The following is a 20424-nucleotide window of genomic DNA, read 5'->3' as shown; positions in this document are numbered from 1 at the left end:
GCTTGTGTTGAGGAGTTGTTCTTATGAAATTGTTGTTGAATCGATCTTAAATTTTTTGAAAAATTAGTCGTCAGGGGTATATTTAATACAAATCGAAACTTCTGGGACAAAATTGAAACAAAATAAAACTTAGGGATATTTTAAAATTTTTGTCAAACTTTAAGAACAAAAAATATACTTTATCCTATTTATAAATGATTATTTTAGTGTTTTAATTTGCAAAATTAGATATTATAAAAACTAATCATGTTATATTTACATCGAAAATAACTACCTGTGTAGTCACCAAAAAAAAAAGAAAATAACTACCTGTGTATATATATTGAAATAAAAAATACACATTAAAAATAAATTAAATAATACATATATTTATATAGGAATACATAATGATTAATAAATAATTTGATAACTAATTTTTATGTACACATAATATTTTTATTTTAAAAATTATTATTATATTTTATATATATAGGTACATATATTATTTAATTTATTTTTAATGTATATTTTATATTTTAATATATATTTTATATGAATAACTGATTTGATGGCCGATTTTTAGTATACCCATAACATAATTAAAAAATATTTTGGACAGTAATTCAAGGTATTACTCTTTTTTCTTTTTATTTTCTTAATTATTTGAGATGCAAAATGATGAATCATGTTTAATTGTTTACATTACTCTTATATTTAATTATTTACACAAAAAGAATCATGTAGACACAAAAGAAACACCAAAATTATATTTACATTCATGAGAAAAAAAAGACAGGTGAATAAAAAAACCCAAGTAATTTGGTAAGGAGAGCCCATCAGGCCCAAACGTAACTACCTATGCACGTGCGAGGTCACCGTTGTTGGATAAAGTCACGTGACTGAACTCCATGGATTCAACCGCATCTAAATTCGAAGATCCAGCTGAAACAAAAGACAAACCCTACCCTAACATACCTACTTAGCTTCAGCTTCAGTGTTCTTCGATCTTCTTCCCTCTTTGTGCAGTGCATGCTTCCCATCATTTTCTCCTTTCATTCAAGGTACTTCATGTTCGTACCTCCGATTTTGCTTTCTCGCTGTAATTCCAGAGAATTTCTCGTTTCAAATGGATTACTTTAATTACTTCAATTCAGAGCCATGGAAATGAAGCACTGATATCTATGTTTATTATAGAACCAAGGTCAATATGAGATAGAATCTGATTTTGAGATAAGGCTTCATTTCGTTACATACTGAGATTGCATTTACTACTTCAATTGTTGATTTATGAATGTGATTATGTGATAATAAATACTTTACGATCCAATGTAGCTATGCTTGCAAGATATTTCTCATTATATGGTAAATTATTTTTGGTTATGTTTGGGCTGAAGTTCACATGGTTTTGTGTGTTAGGAGAGGACTTGTGGAAGCTTTTCTCATAACAATGCCACTACAACACTTGTTAGAATCAGAGTCTAGAACTGTTGCAATTCGTGGAGAATACTTCAAGAGTCTCTACTTATTTTCCAAACCCAAGTTTTTGAACAAGTGTGAAGTTTTCTTTCTGTTGTAGTTACTCTGATACTGAACTGGGATAATTTGTGTTGCCGAAACCCTAGTACATACGAGCTGTGCCATTTCTCAAATGTCTGAAGCTGCTATGGCAGTCATGAAACCTGAGGTACATATGTAGTTTCGTTCTATCTGTTTAGGAGCTAAAATGGGGGTCTACTCGTTATGATATTGTAAAGGCTATATTGTTTCCTGAGCAGTTCATTTGCTGATTTCAATTTTCATTTGGCGTTCTTAGATGAAATCTTATATATGGCTTAAAACTGTGGATGGTTCTATTCAACAAGTAGAGCAAGATGTAGCCATGTTTTGCCCCATGATTTTCCAGGAAATACTTAAGACAGGCATGGGATCTTCCAAAACTTATGCCATATCTCTTCCACAACGTGTCAATCCTTCAATCTTGGGTTTAATACTTGACTACTGTCGTTTCCACCAAGTGCCAGGCCACTCTAATAAGGTCAGCAGTAATTCCAGCTTTATGTATGTGATTCCCTATGTATGCATGCATGCATGTGTATATGATAAAGATACTAGAAATGAGGCACAGTTTATATGTCAATTAATGTTTGCACGGGATTGCTTCTAATGCAGGAGCGGAAAACCTTTGATGAAAAGTTTATTAGGATGGACACAAAGAAGTTATGTGAATTGACATCTGCTGCTGATAGCCTCCAATTGAAGCCTTTGGTTGACCTGACCAGCCGAGCACTTGCTCGGATTATAGAAGGAAAAACACCAGAGGAGATTCGTGAAACATTTCATTTGCCTGATGACCTCACTGAGGTGTGTGATGATAGCCAAGAGTGACACTCATGTCTGCAATAAATTTCTTATTTATATTTGGTTTTTGACAGGAGGAGAAACTCGAGCCTCTTAGAAATGTAACTGATGATCCACGTATTCGACTTCTAAACAGATTATATGCTAGAAAAAGGAAAGAGTTGAAAGAAAAGAAGAAACTAAAGGTATTTGCTAATTGCTAACACCTTTCCTTTTAAATATTCTTGTGGTTTGCATATTGAATGTTAATAATGTTGCTTTAAATTTGTTTACATTATCATTATTAAGAAAATGATGCTTTAAAGTTTGTGTCAGCCAATGTTGCAACCAAACTGAAAAGCTCCATGTGTTTCAGAATGTTGACATTGAAGAGGAGCCTAAAGATGAGCGCTCAGTTGATGACCTTCTTTCATTTATTAATGGTGCAGATGGGGGTGTGTTATGTCTTCCACCCTCACCCCTTTTCTAATTTTCATTTGTTATTACCTTCCTTTCCTTTTTTACCTTCCTTCTGTTTCCCTTGTGGGTGAATATAATAACTTGAATGCATGCTGTCTTGTCTTTCCTTTAAATCACTTCTCTTAAGAATATATATGATTTGGCAGATATAAAGGAAATGAGTGCAAATAAGAATAAAAAGAAGAATAGGAGAAGGAAAGGCCATGCAAAAGATCTTTCTTTGGAAAATGTCAATGAAAACAAAAGGGTTAGACTCTCAGTCTTTGCCACTCTCTTATCTTTCTGAAATCACCAGTTGAATGATGTGCATGCTGTGAACTCTTATTCTCCTGGCTTAGATGAATACATTTGTTGTCTTGGCATCCCCCCGGGGAAGTTCTGCAAAGAGTATGCTTCACATTAAATTTCCCTTTTATATGTCTTAGGAGTTGGATTCTGTTCCCTTTGCATGTCACAATCGCAATGTTGACAATGCCTTAAAGGCCTCTCCAAGCAAACACTCACAGACGCAAGATTTACCTCCCATGAGTTTTTCTCCAAAGCTCGAGTTTATTAATGGTGATCTTGATGATGAATTAGATCCTGCAATGAAGGAGGAACTTGACAGGTTAGGGATGTGTTTGTGGTAGTTATTTATTTATTTTTTGTAAGAGAATGAGTTCATCGTTTTCCCTTTGAGTAAGTGTGAGTTCAAAGTGTGTTCTCAGGCTATTCATTACTTTCTTCTTCTATCGGGCAAGGACATCCTCCCCCAACCCACCAAAGAAGGAGCAATCAAAGTCCACTGGATATAAAATAGTTCCCCCTGTTCAGTCATTTAATCCGGTTAAAATGATTGGATTTAACATAGAGGATTCTTGTTTAATTTCAATTGGCTTTTATTTTTGCTCCAGTTAGTCTTTCAGCTAATTGCTGAGTGATTATTTTTTTCTTTTGTTTTATATTTCATTTTTCGTAATTTACTTTGTTTCTTTTCATAGGGAAGTGGAAGATTTTGCTCGAAGATTAAATTCAGATTGGCCCGAAAGGATGCAAATTTTATCTTTGGGCCAAGACAGAAGACTAGTTCCAATTTCTATGAATAGCAATGTTTCCACACGCATCTTCACAGGTATGGGTTAAAGTTGAAGAGATCTGGAAAGCTAGCAGCTTAGGTTTTGCTGTTCTCTGCATCTTGGATGGCAAGTACCATGAGTGACTTATGGCCAAAATGTAGTTTCTTGTTTCACCTGGATCACTTTGAAGATGGGATCTGTGCCGACCCTGTTTTCTTGTACTTATTCTGGGTCTTAATAATATTGGTCAGCTAAAAGTGATTTCATTGTCATTTTTTGTTTTCTTTTCCTTTATTTTATTTGACTTATAGAAATGCTGTATTATACCTTTAGACACCATTTGCCAGTTGTTCACTTAAACACTTTGGTCATTGTGATTATGGTTGAGTTGTAATTTACATTTTTTGGTGTTGTGTCTGGATATCAAAGTTAAGTTTTGTTTAGATAAAATCAGTTTTTAGGCAATTGGCCATTTGATTTGTACTCTGCAATATTGTGAGTTGACTTGAGTGTAGAATAGATATGAAACGAACTATAGCCATTTCTATCTTAAATTTGTCTTGGTGTACATGAATATAGTAATACGTATTATGATGAGAATCATCTGGTCCCTGGTCCCTAAAGCTGCGTTTGTTTCTGAGAACTAAGACAAGACACTAAGAACAATATATAAAGAATAGAGATACATAATTTAGTATTTTTGTATTCTGTTTGATAATAAAGTAGAACAAATTATGAAAATTTAATATATTCTAATTTTTTTCATTTAAAAAATTTGAGAAGAAAAATATAATGATAAAAAGTATAATTATAAAAAATTAATAAGAATAATAAAAAAAACAAAAAATAAGTTGTGTTATTTGTTAGTGTCTCTGTGTCTGTTTTGTCAGACTAGATAAAAAATACACTAACAGAATGGATACAAAATACACTAATTCAATATCTCTGTATACAATGTCTCTATTCATGTTTCATCTATCAAATATGATTTGTGTTTTTGTTTCAGTATTCCGTCCCTGTAAACAAACGCAGCCTAAGTTCTTACCTGTATTCTTCTCTCTTTATTACTTTCCCAAATGATAAAAAGCTTTGCTATGTCGCGCGTAGTCGACCAGCTATTTCTTCATACATATGGAAATGGCTTACACGAGAAATTAATTTTAGAACAGCAACCACGTAGATAAATGATGAACGATTTGAAATTGTGAGAAAATATCAGGTTAGTGATATAATAAGTTTTATTACAGACTTTGGCCAACAGCAATTGCGATTTGCGAACGTATTACGTATAAGAAAGTTTGAGTAGCGAATTGATATGTAATTTTTGCGTCGATTTCTTGAACTAAATTACAACTTTGCATATAAATTATAGAATTCCATTTAGATAGCCAACAGCTCATTCTAACAAATTTTCACATGAAATTCACGGCTATAACTTACAAAAACGCAAATTCGTACATAAAGACATTGATAGCTCTATATAGCTCCAATAAAATGCCTACATATAATAGGAAACACGAACACGAATATGAGGCAGCTCACTAGTTGATGTTAATGCATCATTGTCTTTAATTACTTACAAGTTTGTGCCAAACAATTTAAATACTTTCAAGTTAAAAGTAGCTAAGTAAATTTTTTCCATGAGCATTTAAATCTTGTACAATTTTTTCCAATATTCGTGCAGCTATAAGTCTATATGTTTTCTTCTACACTCCATAGTTACCCCAAGATAATGTATACACAAAAAGATTATTTTTTTTTACCTTTACACGCTAAAGTGATAAGGCACAAAATTTAGTCAGTTATTTCAAAATAAGGGGGAAAAAATCTGCGTTAGTACAGAAAACATTCAAAACAAGTAAACAAATTTATTCAAAAATCTTAGCAATAATACCACCAAGAAAAAGAACCTGACTACCTAATCCCCTATGACATCATTTGAACGAAAAGGGCAGAAAAAGACTGGCAAAACCTTATCTACCTTCCATATTGTGACAGAAGACCATCGGGTAAAACTGGAACTTCTGCCAAACAACAAATTAATTGGCAATAAGTCAAACTATGCATATCTGTATAACCAAATTAATTCAATTTCTTCTTTCCTTCTTCCTATTAGGCAGCTGTCTTTTGTTTGGGAATATATTTTATCTTGGTTCCCTTTTCAGGCTTCATTCTGTGATTGGATTGAGGAACCTTCGGGGCTGCGGCTAACCGCTTAACTCTAACCTCAGAAGATTGACATACTGCCATTCTAGAATCCTGTATTTCCTGGCATCCAGGAGGTTCATAGTCGGAAACAATCAATTGCAGATGATTTGATGACATAGCTTCTTTCCATCCTGCATGAGAATTGTTTTTATCATTATAGTAAATAAGAAAAGGACCGCCGGATAATAAAAATTATAAACCATGACAAATGTATGAAGTAGCATAAGTTACTTTGTTCAAGAAAAACTTTTGCGGCATGGCTGGATAATAACTGTAAGCTTCCTGGATCCATTATCCCCTCTGTATTGGAAACATTAATCTCGAAACCGACATCACTACCGTCTGTACTGCACGACCTTAAACAACTTGGATCTGACTGGTTCTGACAATCTCCATTTTCATGAATTGTACTCACTTCTGTCTCACCACTTTGAACTGGAAGTGGATTTTTAGTTTCGTGCCGGCTAACTGGCCTCCAAAGCTTAGTGGCCATATTGTTGCTATTCTGGAAAAAATCAGGATTCAATGGCTTATTCTGAGAACTATTCTGGTTGGCCAGATTGTCAACATTGCAGTCTGCTCGAGATGCCACTGCATTACGCTCTGATTGGCTGCAATTCCCTAGAGTAATTGATATAGATCCTATCAAAACTTCATGATCCTTATCTTGGTCTGGTTCTTTATCTACTCTAGCTTCTGGAACCATCCTATCAATTTCTGGTTTTGACTTTGGACTCCAAACTCTACAACCATTAGCTACTGTAGCTACCCTATGATCACGATGGGTTCCATATTTCTGAATGACTTCAATCTTTGAAAGTGTTGAGTTCTGGCTTGTATGAGAATCATTCGCTACAGCCCATTGTGATTTTTGCGGACCCTTCTGTCTGGAAACTGCTGTGAGTCTACGATTGGGTCGACGTGCCGACCGTCTTTCAATATACTGATCACTGCCAAGATTGTAACTAGATTGAACGCCATCTAGTCCTACATTTGTGTCAGGGCATTGAAAAGGATCATATGAAGGAGCGCTATCTATGAATGTTTCCAGATTATGTGCTTCAGAATCATAAGTAGCCAAAGATGCTTCTGCTGCTGATAAATCATCTTCTGCGCTCCCAATGTGCTCTTCAATTTCTGCCTCATGCCTTTGTTCCCTTGCCTTCTGGTCTTTTTGTCTAAGCTTCTTCTGGCGTCTCCTCTCCAATATCTCAGCTTGTCTACAAATATAGAGCACATTGTCAAATAAAGACTAACGAGTCATATTATAGACACGTCAACAGTTTTCAAGAGTATGATTTCTGCTCCATCTATAGCAACTTTTGCTAACCTCATTGCGTAGGCATCATATGATCCTGAGTCAATTTAAGCACATCCTGGAAGTACTCATAAAACTAGTAGCAGGTAAACTAATTGAAAAGTTGCATTACGAAGTTCCATTGCACAGGTGGAACGGATAAGTTTACTAAATCTATGCATTAGAGTTTTGTGCTATTCAATTATGTCCTTACTTTTCATTGAACCCATTATTCGAGTTGACCAATCAAGATATAATTCTCTCATAATGCAAGGGACTAGCACTCATTGTAGCAGTGGGTTATTTGTGTTGGGTTGTTATCTGTATTGATCTATCATTTTATAAGATCTCTTATTTTAAAAATTAATAAAAGGATTTTGTTAAAGCTCCATTCCTGAATTTCATTCAATTATGATAACATCCCCATAAAAGACAAGAGATCAAGAGACCTTTGTTTTTTTTCCACACTTAAAATCGCTATTTATTGCTCAAATGCAACCTGCTACCTTTTTTGAGCAGCTTCTTCCTCCTCCACCAGCTGCCTGTGGCACCTCAAGGCTTCAGCATCCTTGTCAGCAAGCCATGCCTTCACCTAAATTAAAGAAAAGTTATAAACTATGATGACCGACTCAAAGAAGAAAATTGTAAAATCTACACACAAGAAAACATCTATGCAAAATTTAACAATATTTCATTTTATGAATATCCAAGTGTCCTGGTCAGCTGGTCTACCTTAACATTCTAGAAGAAGCAGAGCTTTTGAAACCAAATATAAAAATATAAATATATTTAAAAGGGATATGTTTTAGAAAAAGATAACACTCACCAACTTCTGTTCTAGCAAGAAACATGTGCAAGCAACTAAATTTCTTGGTTCAAGACCAATTTTTCCAGCCTCTCCATCAAAAATATATCTTTGCATTGACACTGCAGTCCCACATAAACATGTTTTTTCACTAGCATCATCAAGGATAGTGAACAACTCCTGGGAAGATAAGGGAAAGCAGGAAGACTGAGAGTGAACAATATCCTGCAAACAATTTAGATATATACTGCATGAATGAACCATATATGTGTATTTAACTGTGTTTTAAAATCTGCTTAAATAATAATGGATCAAACCATTGTGTTGCTTACCAAAAGGGCAGCACCAGCCCTCAGATAATACTGTGGTAATGAAGAAAATCCTGGCTTTTGTAGAAGGGCTGTCAGAGCTTCTAAAATTGAAGATGCTGGAACTTCCTATTAAGAATTAGAAGAAGACATTTAGACTAATTTATGGAGGAAGGAAAAAAAAGGGGGAGGGGAGGACAAAAGAGATGTGGTTCTGGATCAAATATTTAGTTTCTTAAGTATTCATATCTTTCCATAGCATAGCATAGTATTCCATTTTATACAAAGCTAAAAGATTAAGCAGATGCTGGAAAACTAAGATTCACATCTGAGAAGCAACAAATACAAATCTCTACAAACACACATGGAATTTCCATAGCCAAATGCAAATAGAAAGAAGTCTAACAGAATATAGCTCATAAAACTATTCCATAAATGAAAGGTGCGAAAGTAGTATGCCCTTGGAAGTACTAAATATACAAAAAAGAAGGCAAGACAAAGAAAAAAGAAGCATACACTAGAATTTCAAGACTTCCAAAGCCTTAATCTATAACAAGCAACTGAGCACTTGCCTTAGTTAAGATGAGTGTGTGAATTGGATTGGAGAACCAAAGTTAACTTTAATTCTTTTCCCCCACATTTCATCTCTTACAATCACAACCTATTTTTTTTATCTCATATATCAACACTTACCAGCACTTAAGCAAAGTGATTAACAGTTAAGTAACTTGAAGAATATATAAATCATTCATGCAAGAAGAAAGCAGATTTTACCTCCAGCATCACATTCTCAAACGATACAACTTCCTTTGCCTCTTCTATAGAGAGCTACAAAAATGATTATGAATAAGACAACAAATTAGAACAAGTTGCATTCCTTGTAAGATGATGAAAGTTACCTTATCCCAATATGCTCCTAAAAGGTCCCTATTTTTTGTAGAATCCTGTATATGCAAACAGCATCAGCAAAAAATCGAGGTGTACTAGGAAAAGGAACAAGCAGACTGTTATCTAGAGCATTAAGTAATTGCAAAACTATGATATATACTTAATTATATCTATCAAATCTATATAAAACCTTATCAAGCTTTTTCAATCGATGGTGTGCACGTATATGTCTTCTATAATTAATGGTGGAGCAAAACTCTCGAGAACATTTGTCACACTTCTGCAACTGAACCTTTACAGGATAGAGCAATGGCCACCCTGGAAGTTCTGCCAAATGAATGAAAAAGTTATTATAGAATAGAAGGCCCTATAATGAAATAAATCTCTCTGTTAAATGTTCGAAAGTTGCCCATGATACATTTTGCATATAACTTTGTTAGCCTTGAAAATAGGCTAGGCCAGGCCAGCACAAAAGCACAGTAGTACAAAGGTTTTGTGCAGCTGCATTATTTCTTCTTGTTAGAGACGCATAGCGGACACAAGGGCACTCAGATTCTGTTACGCTCGAGAATTGACAGCTGACATTTACTTATATAACAACTGATTCTAAGTTTGTCATGCTATCAAGATTTCTGGTATATATCTACATAACTTTAGAAATTTAATTAAATGACACATGAATATTCACTTCTATCTCTCCGAAACTCCCTCAACATTCCTTTCTTACTTTCTTTGGTTTTTCTCTCAGTTACTCTCCAGTGCCAGAATCTATAGTTCCCTTTTCATTCTCTTTAAAGGCCGGCTTGTCACACGGTTAAACACACACTTATCAATCCAAATGCACATAAAATTTGACAAGAACATTGAAGAAAGAAAGAAATCTAAGTTTCTGAACCTGGAAAAGAATTGCTAACACCCTGCTGATCCAAGGCATGAAGTAACTGAATCCACTGAACAGGGGTGTCAGTGGCCCTTGGAAAAGTGAAAAAAGGTTCCCTGCCAATCGCTTGTCTGATTATTGTATCTATTCTATCTTCCGTTTTCACCACTTCCATACTCCCATCATAGCCCTTCGCTTTTGCTTTTGCTTTTTCTTTTGCAGAAACTGCCATCTATCTACCTATTCATAACACACAGGATTATCAAGCAAATTTCCAATACTCTCTCTCTCTCTCTCTCTCTCTGCATATAATTATACATTCATAGAACGCATTCGAATAAGAGAAATGAGATAGGTGTCAACACACAACTAGAGAAAAACCCGAAGAAACAACACGATCGTTCAGCAACGAAAAGATAATAAAAATTAAATTAAATTGAAAAAAATATATATATTACACATTCGAGCTACGCTTTCAACGTATACGATAGAAACAATGAAACCTTACATTTACTTTGTGTGAACAAAAAATAATCGAGAAAGAGGATTAGGAAAATGTGATCCGTGAAAGTGTGTAGGTGAAAAAGTCAGTACAGAGTGATCGGGAAATAACGTTACCGGTGTTGACGATCGGAGAATGAAGGAGCTGGTATGCGAGTCGGAGAGGAAGAAGACGAAGAAGAAGAGTGTGCGTTTGGCGGGAAGGAAAATCGGCGAGAAAACACGAGAAAGCGATCGGCGTGAGAGTGAGTGTGAGAGTGAGAAATATAAATATGAAAATGAAAAAATAAATGTTTGATAAAAAGAGGGAAAAGAAAAAATAAAAAAGAAAATGCATGCGATTGGAATTGGGAGAGAGGAGAGTGATCTCTGAGCTGTAAAAATATTGTAACAAGCTGGCTTGTCCCTCTTACATTCATTGATAAAAGAAGATAACAAAAAGTTGTAATTTTATTTTATCTTTTTAATTCTAGAAATAACAAATTTTTACTTGAATATAAAATTCTAACTAGCGTATATTTTTGTATCTGTACGGAATAATATATAAAAATATATAAAAAATTTTATTAAAAAATTTATATATATATATATACTTAAATTATCACTATAAACAATATCTTTTGTTTCATATTCATTGTTAGTTAAGAATGTTAATGGATACTTATGAAAATATGACCGACTGTTTTTTTGCCCCTTACTCTCTTTATTAAAAATCAATGTTTTTTTTATCCTCTTTTATTAACTTGTGATTTATGATTAAATGAAGAGAAAACATATTTACCTAGATTTCCTCTTAAAACATACTTTTGTTTTGTCTCCAACATCAGAATTTCATATAGCAATGAAACTATCAAACGCAATTACCAATGCCCACAAAGTCAAGGTTACAACATTACATAGAGCAACTTCAGGTTGCCATTCATATAATTTTCTCTGGATACAAACGTAGTACAAGGTTACTGCAGTACTGCACAGACAAACATATTCACTTTTCAGCTAGTTGAAAAGCTCTCCAACTTCTTTTTTCATAATTCCCTTGATCTGTATAAACATTATAGCTTAGGTTATATGCCATGAGATATTGATATTTTTTTTCATAGTAAAAATGAAAATGAAAATGAAAATGACAAACTGTAACAGAAGAATGGATACCTGCTTTGCTGAAAGTCCAATATCCCTTAAATCATCAAGCTGTTGCCAAAAATTTGGTTTGGAGTCGGTTATTAATATATCTCACTTGTAAGAAACTATCAACTCGGGAAGAATTTTACTATGAACTTACACTTTTGAAAGGCTCGGGAGATTCTTCGCGAAGCTCAAGTATGTAGGTTGCTCTCTTCTCTCCAATTCCCTGTAACAAAAGTTCTACCAGTTCCATAAGGTATAAAATGAAAAGGGAAAAAAATTATCAAAGCAATGAAAGGTGGAGCATTCTAACCTTCAATTTTTTTAATTCTTCCCTGTAAGTATTTAGAAAAAACATAGTGAAGAAAAGCAAACAAAGTAAGCTAATTATCTCAAAGGAGCTATGAATTATACATAGAGCTATTCAAAGGTTGTAACAGTTATGATAATCACATAATCATTAAATGCATTGGGAATGACTATGCGCTTTCTGTTCATAATAATTGGCAATGTGACTTACTTGTTAGCTGAGTTTAAAAATCTTAGATATTCTTCAACAAGAGAATTCTGCAATTAAGAGAAACTACGAGTTAATAACCTGAAGGTACACATTTCAACATAGTCATTTGGCAATACTATAAATAGAACAGACCTTCATGCCAGAACCATGCACACTAAATGTTTCCCATGGACTTTTGGGATTCATTATATCCCGTCTATCATTAAGGCTCGTAGTTTGTTCAACTACAGGAGTTTTGGGTTCCATGATATCTACAGAAGTGCTATCAAGTGAAATGCATTCCTTTTCTGATATCTGCCATGGTGTTGACGAATAGAGCCATTTAAAACGGTTAGAAAGATCACGCAATTGAGAACTGATTGGTGTAGAACCACCTTCATATGCCATTGAACTGTTGTTCTCTTTGTTTATGTTTTGACCTGTGATGGCAAAATAAATAAATAAATAAATAAAAATAAACACAAATTGGCATTCATCATAATATGATTAGTCTAACAACTTTGCTTCAAAACTTATTTGCTCACATCTACCTTCTTGAACCATTGCCAATGCTTGTTGTCCTTGTTCAATTATCATTAAACTGTTGTTCTCCTTGTTCATGTTAAGGTCTGTTATGACAATAAAAAGAAGCCATTTTGATATTTCATCATATACAAACATGATAAGTCAAACAATCTCATTTGTGTAAACCTCTACCTTCGTGAACTAATTCCACCGCCTCATAGAAATTACTGGCATCTTGATGATTCTCTCCATTGAGAGAAATTCCCTACATAAGCACATTAACAACATCAGTTTCATGTTTTTCATACTTAAATAATAACATCGCCTAGGTTGCAATACTTTCCATTCTTACAGACATTGACAAGGGAGAGCCTTACTGAAAATAATCCAAAAAAAATTTTCTGCTATGAACCAGTTTCTTTCAATAAGAATGTTTTGATAGGTTTTATGGAGGCCAAATTGAGGGGAGAAACTGATAATAAGCTGAAGGATTAGTAACATTAATAAAATTACCTTTTCCTCTATAGGGTAGATTTCCACTTCACTGCTAGTATTCAAAGACGAATCACCCTGCATTGAGTATGCTTATAAGTATTCTATATGAAAAAATGTCAAGTATCAACTATGTAAATGTTTTCAACGTCTTGCTCAAATTTAAATCAATTATATGAGATCAGATAATTACATTTTCCACCATCAGATTGCCTTTCACATTCTTACTAGCATCTGGCAGTGAATTATCCTGCATAAAACAATATCCAAGCTGTTATCAACAATGAGAACATAGTTGTGCCAAGGTTTTGATCGATAAGATAGAAGGTAAATTATTTGTTACCTTTACCACTTTAGTGTTGGATTCAACATGATTTCCAGTAATGTCTAGTGAATTGTCCTGGTTTACCAATAGAGTCTCAGATGAATTTTGTACCATGGAAATTTCCTGCCCAAGGTAAATTATCCATTAATATTACACCTCACTCTGTAGTTCTAAATTCTACAAATTTTGTCTTTGCAAGTCAAATATCATAATTTATTGTTACAAAACTCGATTCCTCTACAAAATAAATTATCCATTAATAACAACTTAACTCCATATATATCCAATTTATCATTATTGTGAAGCTAAATTCTTAAAACCTTCATCTCTTCCAGTAGTGAAGTTTAAAGGTTAAGCCTATAGCTGAAAAGGACTTTGTTGAATGCACTTGGTAAAATTTCTGGTACAAAATTAGCTAGACTAGTAATGGTCCAATTGGAATATACATTTTCTTGCAAAGCCCTCCTTTAAGGCGAGGCAAATGTAAAGAATTGTAATTAATATAGTTGAAAAGGATAGTACATATAAGTATATTGGGGAAAAAATAAAAAAGAAAAGAAAAGAAACCAGTACCTTTTTAGCTCTAGCAGCAGAATTGCTTGCTTCATCAAATAATTTCCTTCAATTAAATTTGAAACAAAAAAAAGTTAATATCCACAAAATGGAAACAATAGCCTAATAAAATATGGGGAAAAAAAAATCAATATGCACCTTGCTTTGATTGCAGACTTCGGTGCAGCAACAACCTTCTTTTCCGAGTGATATGATACAGAGGCAGGTATTTTCCTAGCGGATTTCAAAACACTCTTGGTCATCTGCCTCTTCTGATAAGTCTTAATCTGGCTTGCTGAACTTGAAATTTTCTTTGTTGAATCTAAGAATGTTCGTTGAATTGATTGACATGATCGTGATGCTAAGCTTACCATGTAAATAGTATCTTGACAAAATGATGGGTTCTACGTTCACAGTACAGAAAAGAAAAAGGATCAAAATCAGAATTATAATAATGATACAAATAATTTGAAGAATAAGAAAACAAATATCTAAAAAGCAAAGTCATGATTACCAAACAGGCAACTATCAAAATTCTGCCAGTCCCCTCAACGAATCTTGCAACATGCGTGTAAGTTTGCTTTCTCGATAGGGAACTCGGCTTTCATTGGTGCTCAAAGCATGAGAAACATTCATTAAGGCATAAATGGACTTGTTAATTTTGTTAGTCTCAGCAAGGCAAATGGTGTCACTGCTTTTCTTTCTAGCATCTTCATAACCTGATGATAAAAGTACAGAACTGTTAGTAGTATTTTTTATATATCACATTGATAATATATATATATATGTGTGTGTGTGTGTGTGTGTGAAAAAGATTAAATTATGGTTCATTTTTAACACCTGCCAAATCAACGAAACTCATTTTGCTCACAAGACCATTTTCTACACTTGCATTTTGAGAAAAGACATTCACAATTAATCCCATGTGACTTCTACGAGCATGTTCAAAGCCCTTTCTTGTAATAGTCTTTTGCGCAGAACATGCAGCAAAGTAGAAGTTCTGAAATTCGGCAACGGATTTCACAGGAATCTGCAATAAAAAAAACACAGCATAGCCTTTTATTAGATGTCAATTTTTCATGTTGGAAAAATCATTTTTCTAGATTAGAAGATGGCAAGTAGAATAGACTTTACTTGACTTAGTCCTTTAAACTGAATTCTACCACGATCTTCATAAACCAAAATTGGTGGGTGTCCTGGATTTAATAAATCAACAGCATGATCCTGGTGATCAACTTCATAGAAAGAAATGGATATCCACTTCCCATTTTTCTCAGCCAAGGAGGTGAACTCAGCAATTGCAAGCATTGCCAGACCCGGTTTTTCAGCAGAACCCTTGAAAAACACAGAAATTATTAGCCTACTACGCACATGATTCTACTACAAAAACTAACAATCAAAATTTTTCCCAAACACACAAAGAAAAGCGCAAAGAAAGACTCTAGCATGACCAACTGAGTCAAACCTGAATTAGGTGGGTCTTGCCACTGCCTCTAGCTCCACACGCAATAACGGTGCTATTATGACCTTCAAACACTGCTGAAACAAGAGGTTTAACCTCTCTTGAATATATCAACTCATTCTCCTCATGTTCCTCATAGCAATAATGCATCCAATACCGACTGCACAACAGATGAAATCAACAAAGTGTCATGAAAACTTGAAATTCATCAATGAAGCCCTAAAGCTCCATGTCAAATGGAGCCTATACGAAAATTAAATCAAATTCATCAACAATTATAGACCGAAAAGGAGCTGAAATTTCAATTTGTACAATTCACGATAATACACCCTAACTTAATCACCATTTTTGTCTTCTCAAATTAAAATGACGGACTCATGAGATTTACTACAGCTGCTACGACTTGTTAAAATCTCCAATTATGACATAACTTCACACAATGCAAAATCGCACCCTCAGAATTTTGAATTATTTCACGTCAATTGCACAAACCTGAAACTGCAACTACTTCGGAAAAAAAATGAGGCATATGCATACCTAGAAGATTGTTCTCCAAAGGATAAAGTAACGCTCTCAAAATTCTCCCCTTGTGGCTTATTCACCGAGATCCATGAATTGAGCTTAGGCTCGGAATCAGGCTCCTGACGCAAACTGCCTCGGAGTTTGGCCACAACCCGAACCTTGCGGGCGGGAGTAGATCCTGCGTTGTCGTGGTGCGTTGAAGCCATTTGAAAATGCGAAATTGAGATGCGAACTGTGTTACCTGTTAGCGTTGATTTTGATGGGAGAGAAAGTGAGAAGTGAGAAGTGAGAAGTGAGATGATAAGAATAAGAGAGAAAGGAACCAGCAGAATTTGGAAGTAGCCGTTATCGTGCGAGATTTTAAAATCATTCTCTCGCGCTCCAATCGACGACGTTTATATTTTATTTTTGTTTGGGACACTTCCTTCATACGCTTTGCACTAACCACAAATGATAATAAGGCGCTAAAATAAATGTCATGTCACTAAATAAGTATTTATTTAAAATATTCAATAATATTAATTATATATTTTAATTTAATTTAATTTATATGACAAGTTATAACCGAACATTAATTTAGAACAAAAGACTGAGAATATTATACATGTCTTAGAATCTTATAAAAGGTAACCAATTCTTTTCTCCATTTTGTAATTAAGAAGATGTTTGGAAATCTAAAGCATTTTTATTTATAATTTTATATATTTTAATTTACTAATTAATTTTGCTTCTAGTTATACACCTCCAATTAGAAAGAGAAACGGATGAGAGAAAGTATGCAAAATGAAAAAAAAAGAAGTGATGATTAAAAAATAAAATTTTATAAAAATATATAAAAATTTAGACTTAAAAAAATATAATTTAAATAAAATACGTAACTTTTGGTTTTATTCTCCAATTTCTTTTCTATTTTGGTAACAAAAAGTTAGGTTTTTCTTAGGTAGTCCTAAGTTTTTTGGTTTTTATTATGGCAAATTCTCTTGTGCCTTTGAGTTTGGTGCCAAATTTGCAAATAAGTTTTCATGAACCGTACATTAAATTGAAGGTTTCCAAAACATTATAGTACCCGATTCTAAGACAATATTGAGCACCATAAGATGTGGAATACCTACCACTATCATTTTTACAAAGGAATTCATATTTCCAACAAAATGGAATAAGTTTGTATTAGCAGTGTGTGCAAAATCAACATAAATGACAACTTTTCCTACATGTACCATAATAATCTTGGGAACCAATCATGAACACAGGATTTCGTTGACATTCTCCCATGGCCGCCCAAGCAGCGCAATTGTCATCCTCATCAATACAATCACCACCATCTGATACGGTTGGGACCTTACTCTCACCAATTGGTTTTGCATATAAGTATTTAATTGCAGACCACATATCCCCCTTAAGGATAGGGCATCTAGAATGTATACTCCTCTTGTCATGAGTTGCACTTAGGTGGAGGGAGAAGAACAGAACTGCATTCCCTTTTACTGGCTGGAGAAACTTGTTACTTTCTCCACAATCCGACATGCCGCTACTCTTCGGCTGAGAGTATATTTAACATGATTAAATGGTAAACACAGGTCCAATACCAGGCAAGATATTGAGCATTTAGTTTTGATACGCTAACAATGTTACATTCATCAATTATGTTATGTAACCACACTGAAGGTATTGAAAAAATCACACACAGTGAAGACAGTATATAACAGTTTACAATGGCAGTGTATCAAAGTTGGTCTCCAAAAAACAAATAAACACATTGGAAGGAAAATCTCTGGAGTGGCCTCACTCACCTCTGATTCGGGAAAGAGAATTTGACCCCCTTGTGTAGAATTTGAGAGATATAAAATAACGGTTGCTATTAGAGGTCCATTTGATTCCAATTTGGTCTTGTTTGTAAAATAATCTAAGTTCTGGCCATCCTGTTCAAGCTCATAATGCTTGACCTGCAAAGGCTTGCTGTTCTCTAGTAAAAATGATTAACAAACGAGACAACCGTTATATTAGAGTGTGTAATACAGAACACAGGCAGACAAATACAGGCCTGAACATAACAATTGGATACCTTTAGGAAGGAAAGTCCAAAGCGAAATTCTTTCTTCAATCTTTGCAACAATATCATCCTAAATCAATTTAGAACATCATCATAATAATGTCCACAAGGTTGGTAATGAGCTAAATGTGGTCAAGCAGCAAGGTTAAAACAACAAGCAGGTATACATTGGCTGCAGCAGTCTCATGCATATACAATTTCTCTCTGTTTTCAAGTTCCGTATGAACATTAAGGATCACAATCGAAGAACTGCATGCAATGAGTCCTTAGAAGTATACATGAATATTAAGAAACACCTCATTGATTTGCCTTAATTTAAGGTACACATAAACAAACAAAAATACAAAATTTCACCATGCAATAATAGAGAACATGAAAATGAACCAAAATTGAAGGAAGAAAAACACAGTCAAAGCTAAAACTAGTCATCACAGTATAACCTAATAATTTGCCAGAGCCTAAACCATGCAACTAGGTATGGAAAAACTTAAAAGACTCACTTCGATATCCAATGAAGTTTCGGATGCAAGTCTCCCATTGGCCGCATCAAAGGATTTTTCGTTCACATCATACGCCTTAGTACCCAAAATTTAAAAAAGAAAAAGGAAAAAAGAAAAGGAAAGAATCAACAACTTGACTGAATGACAATAAAAAGCAAAAAATAAAAAGAAATGAAAAAAGAACCATACCAAAGAAATAAGGTAGTCACACTCCTTGGCAGACAAGAACTCTCTATATAGAAAGACTCTGTAGTAACAGATACAATATCATCAAAGTTTAATAATCAAACGAATTAGAGCACATAATAAAATGAGTTTAGTTTCTATGCATTAGCATTCAATCAAGAGCTGTCATTAGACAAAAGAAACCACTTCAATCTACATACCAGCACCCAAATGGATATAGTGCATACTGCATAGAAATTAAATTATAACATAATAGATCATTCAAATGCATTTAAAACAATAACAAAAAAGAAAAAAAGCAAAGAGATTAACTGAATACCTAAGTCATGAAAAAATGAGAATGCTTCAAGTGGAGAAAAAGTTGTAGAGAGTAGAAAGTACCTGACCTTGGTTGCCATGAGATCTGGACAACACGTGTTGGATCAATGCTGTTTGGATTCACTGAGTGGCCTAACCCTAACATATAATGTGATGATGCATTTTCCTTCTTCAACAACAACAACCCCTCCTTCTCCCTTAGTTCTTTCCTGCTGCTAATAAAAATTCACAGCACCAATAATAATAATTGAGTTTAGACCCTAATTCAACCAAATCAGAGAATTGGGGAAAAAGTGAGGGCGAACTTGTAAATTTACCTGTCGGAAAACGAGGGTGAAAGAAGCAGCGAAAGCGTGTAGAGAGTGAGAAGAAGCGAAGCAGAGGCCATTGGAGATCAACATAGAAAGAAAAACAGTGATAATGCAAAACGAGAGTTCCCTTTATGGAGCTATACATTGGTCTCTGGTAAATGGTAATAAATCATTAAATTAAATTTTATCATGAAATCCGTGGCTAAATCTTTTTACAATGGAGGAAAATCGTGTGCAATCCAGACATATTGATGATGTTGGTGTTTTTCTTGTGGTACGGATATTTGTAATCGGTTAGTCCGATTGCTTTGTAATAGAATTTTTTTAAATATTGTAATAAATATGAGGGTTTGATTTTTTTAATTCATAAATCGAATAGTCCAAATTTTGTTTTTAAAAATCGATTTGTTCTTTAAAAATTGGATGTCTAATCTTTATATTTTGAATTTATATGTAGGATTAACACTTTTATTGTTTATGATTTTAAAAATTAGATATATTCTTCACTTTTTATTTCGAAAATAAATAAATTTTTGATGAATTAAAAATATATTTTTTTATTTTTAACTCTTTTTAAAAAATTTGTTTATTATTATATATTTTAAATGAAAAAATTTAAATATTTTTTATTTTAAAAAATAAAAAATATCTTTATATTTTTAATTAATAAACTTCGAATTAAAAGTCAAAATTTATTTTTTTTTAAAAATATCATTTTTATTTTAATATAAAAAATAAAAATAAAGTATATTTTTTTCAAAGATTTGTAACTTTTTTTTAAATATTTTTAATATTTAATTTTAGTCTTAACTTTTTTTA

The 20424-nt window shown here is 33.6% G+C and overlaps 4 protein-coding genes across 10 annotated transcripts; 1 reads left to right on the top strand and 3 right to left on the bottom strand.

Moving 5' to 3' along the window:
* The first annotated feature begins 866 nt into the window (after positions 1–866).
* LOC112751819 (SKP1-like protein 21) lies at positions 867–4405 on the top strand. Of its 3 annotated transcripts, none has more exons than XM_029292719.2 (9): positions 867–1040; positions 1396–1663; positions 1793–2014; positions 2149–2340; positions 2412–2522; positions 2693–2759; positions 2943–3043; positions 3222–3403; positions 3777–4405. In XM_029292719.2, the coding sequence occupies exons 2-9, from the start codon at positions 1628–1630 to the stop codon at positions 3916–3918; spliced, it is 1053 nt and encodes a 350-aa protein (XP_029148552.1). In that variant the 5' UTR covers positions 867–1040; positions 1396–1627; the 3' UTR covers positions 3919–4405. The 3 variants fall into 3 exon arrangements, with proteins under 3 accessions (XP_029148552.1, XP_025656881.1, XP_072073460.1); XM_025801096.3 differs by having other exon boundaries at positions 2693–2771; XM_072217359.1 differs by lacking the exon at positions 867–1040 and adding an exon at positions 1128–1180 and having other exon boundaries at positions 2693–2771.
* A 1294-nt stretch (positions 4406–5699) lies between these two features.
* LOC112751818 (uncharacterized) lies at positions 5700–11209 on the bottom strand. 2 transcript variants are annotated; one of them, XM_025801092.3, is made up of 10 exons: positions 10856–11209; positions 10253–10477; positions 9548–9684; positions 9369–9413; positions 9244–9297; positions 8494–8598; positions 8183–8386; positions 7863–7948; positions 6291–7279; positions 5700–6190 (listed from the first exon to the last, which is right to left on the bottom strand). In XM_025801092.3, the coding sequence occupies exons 2-10, from the start codon at positions 10467–10469 to the stop codon at positions 5964–5966; spliced, it is 2064 nt and encodes a 687-aa protein (XP_025656877.1). In that variant the 5' UTR covers positions 10470–10477; positions 10856–11209; the 3' UTR covers positions 5700–5963. The 2 variants fall into 2 exon arrangements, with proteins under 2 accessions (XP_025656877.1, XP_025656878.1); XM_025801093.3 differs by having other exon boundaries at positions 10253–10473; positions 10856–11130.
* Positions 11210–11499: 290 nt separating this feature from the next.
* On the bottom strand, positions 11500–16591 carry LOC112751817 (kinesin-like protein KIN-10C). The gene is given in 19 exon segments (XM_029292718.2): positions 11500–11779; positions 11891–11929; positions 12021–12089; positions 12177–12198; positions 12384–12430; positions 12516–12802; positions 12914–12991; positions 13080–13152; positions 13401–13457; positions 13573–13629; positions 13723–13827; positions 14278–14323; positions 14416–14660; positions 14771–14805; positions 14808–14975; positions 15097–15286; positions 15391–15591; positions 15722–15878; positions 16256–16591. Coding segments are annotated over 19 exon segments (2112 nt in total). The 5' UTR covers positions 16447–16591; the 3' UTR covers positions 11500–11734.
* Positions 16592–17257: 666 nt separating this feature from the next.
* LOC140179341 (probable prolyl 4-hydroxylase 12) lies at positions 17258–19906 on the bottom strand. 4 transcript variants are annotated; one of them, XM_072218102.1, is made up of 7 exons: positions 19612–19906; positions 19358–19509; positions 18980–19037; positions 18791–18865; positions 18303–18360; positions 18031–18203; positions 17258–17779 (listed from the first exon to the last, which is right to left on the bottom strand). In XM_072218102.1, exons 2-7 carry the CDS (start codon positions 19372–19374, stop codon positions 17426–17428), a joined length of 735 nt encoding a protein of 244 aa, XP_072074203.1. In that variant the 5' UTR covers positions 19375–19509; positions 19612–19906; the 3' UTR covers positions 17258–17425. The 4 variants fall into 4 exon arrangements, with proteins under 4 accessions (XP_072074203.1, XP_072074201.1, XP_072074200.1 ...); XM_072218100.1 differs by having other exon boundaries at positions 19363–19506; positions 19612–19887; XM_072218099.1 differs by having other exon boundaries at positions 19363–19509; positions 19612–19861.
* Between the last annotated feature and the right edge of the window lie 518 nt (positions 19907–20424).

The sequence above is a fragment of the Arachis hypogaea genome, chromosome 15 (assembly GCF_003086295.3).
Source record: "Arachis hypogaea cultivar Tifrunner chromosome 15, arahy.Tifrunner.gnm2.J5K5, whole genome shotgun sequence".
NCBI lineage: Eukaryota > Viridiplantae > Streptophyta > Magnoliopsida > Fabales > Fabaceae > Arachis > Arachis hypogaea.
This window is presented reverse-complemented; position numbering and strand designations above follow the sequence as displayed.

Coding starts and splice junctions, on each gene's coding strand:
- LOC112751819 (XM_025801096.3), top strand. CDS start 1,628: ATGTCTGAAGCTGCTATGGCAGTCATGAAACCTGAG. Junction 2,341..2,411: donor TGCCTGATGACCTCACTGAG/GTGTGTGATGAT, acceptor GGTTTTTGACAG/GAGGAGAAACTCGAGCCTCT. Junction 2,523..2,692: donor AAGAAAAGAAGAAACTAAAG/GTATTTGCTAAT, acceptor CATGTGTTTCAG/AATGTTGACATTGAAGAGGA.
- LOC112751818 (XM_025801092.3), bottom strand. CDS start 10,469: ATGGCAGTTTCTGCAAAAGAAAAAGCAAAAGCAAAAGCGAAGGGCTAT. Junction 9,298..9,368: donor TAGGAGCATATTGGGATAAG/GTAACTTTCATC, acceptor TCATTTTTGTAG/CTCTCTATAGAAGAGGCAAA. Junction 8,387..8,493: donor GGGCTGGTGCTGCCCTTTTG/GTAAGCAACACA, acceptor AATTGTTTGCAG/GATATTGTTCACTCTCAGTC.
- LOC140179341 (XM_072218099.1), bottom strand. CDS start 19,682: ATGGCCTCTGCTTCGCTTCTTCTCACTCTCTACACGCTTTCGCTGCTT. Junction 19,038..19,362: donor CAGATCTCATGGCAACCAAG/GTCAGGTACTTT, acceptor CTGTTACTACAG/AGTCTTTCTATATAGAGAGT. Junction 18,204..18,302: donor TTGGACTTTCCTTCCTAAAG/GTATCCAATTGT, acceptor CATTTTTACTAG/AGAACAGCAAGCCTTTGCAG.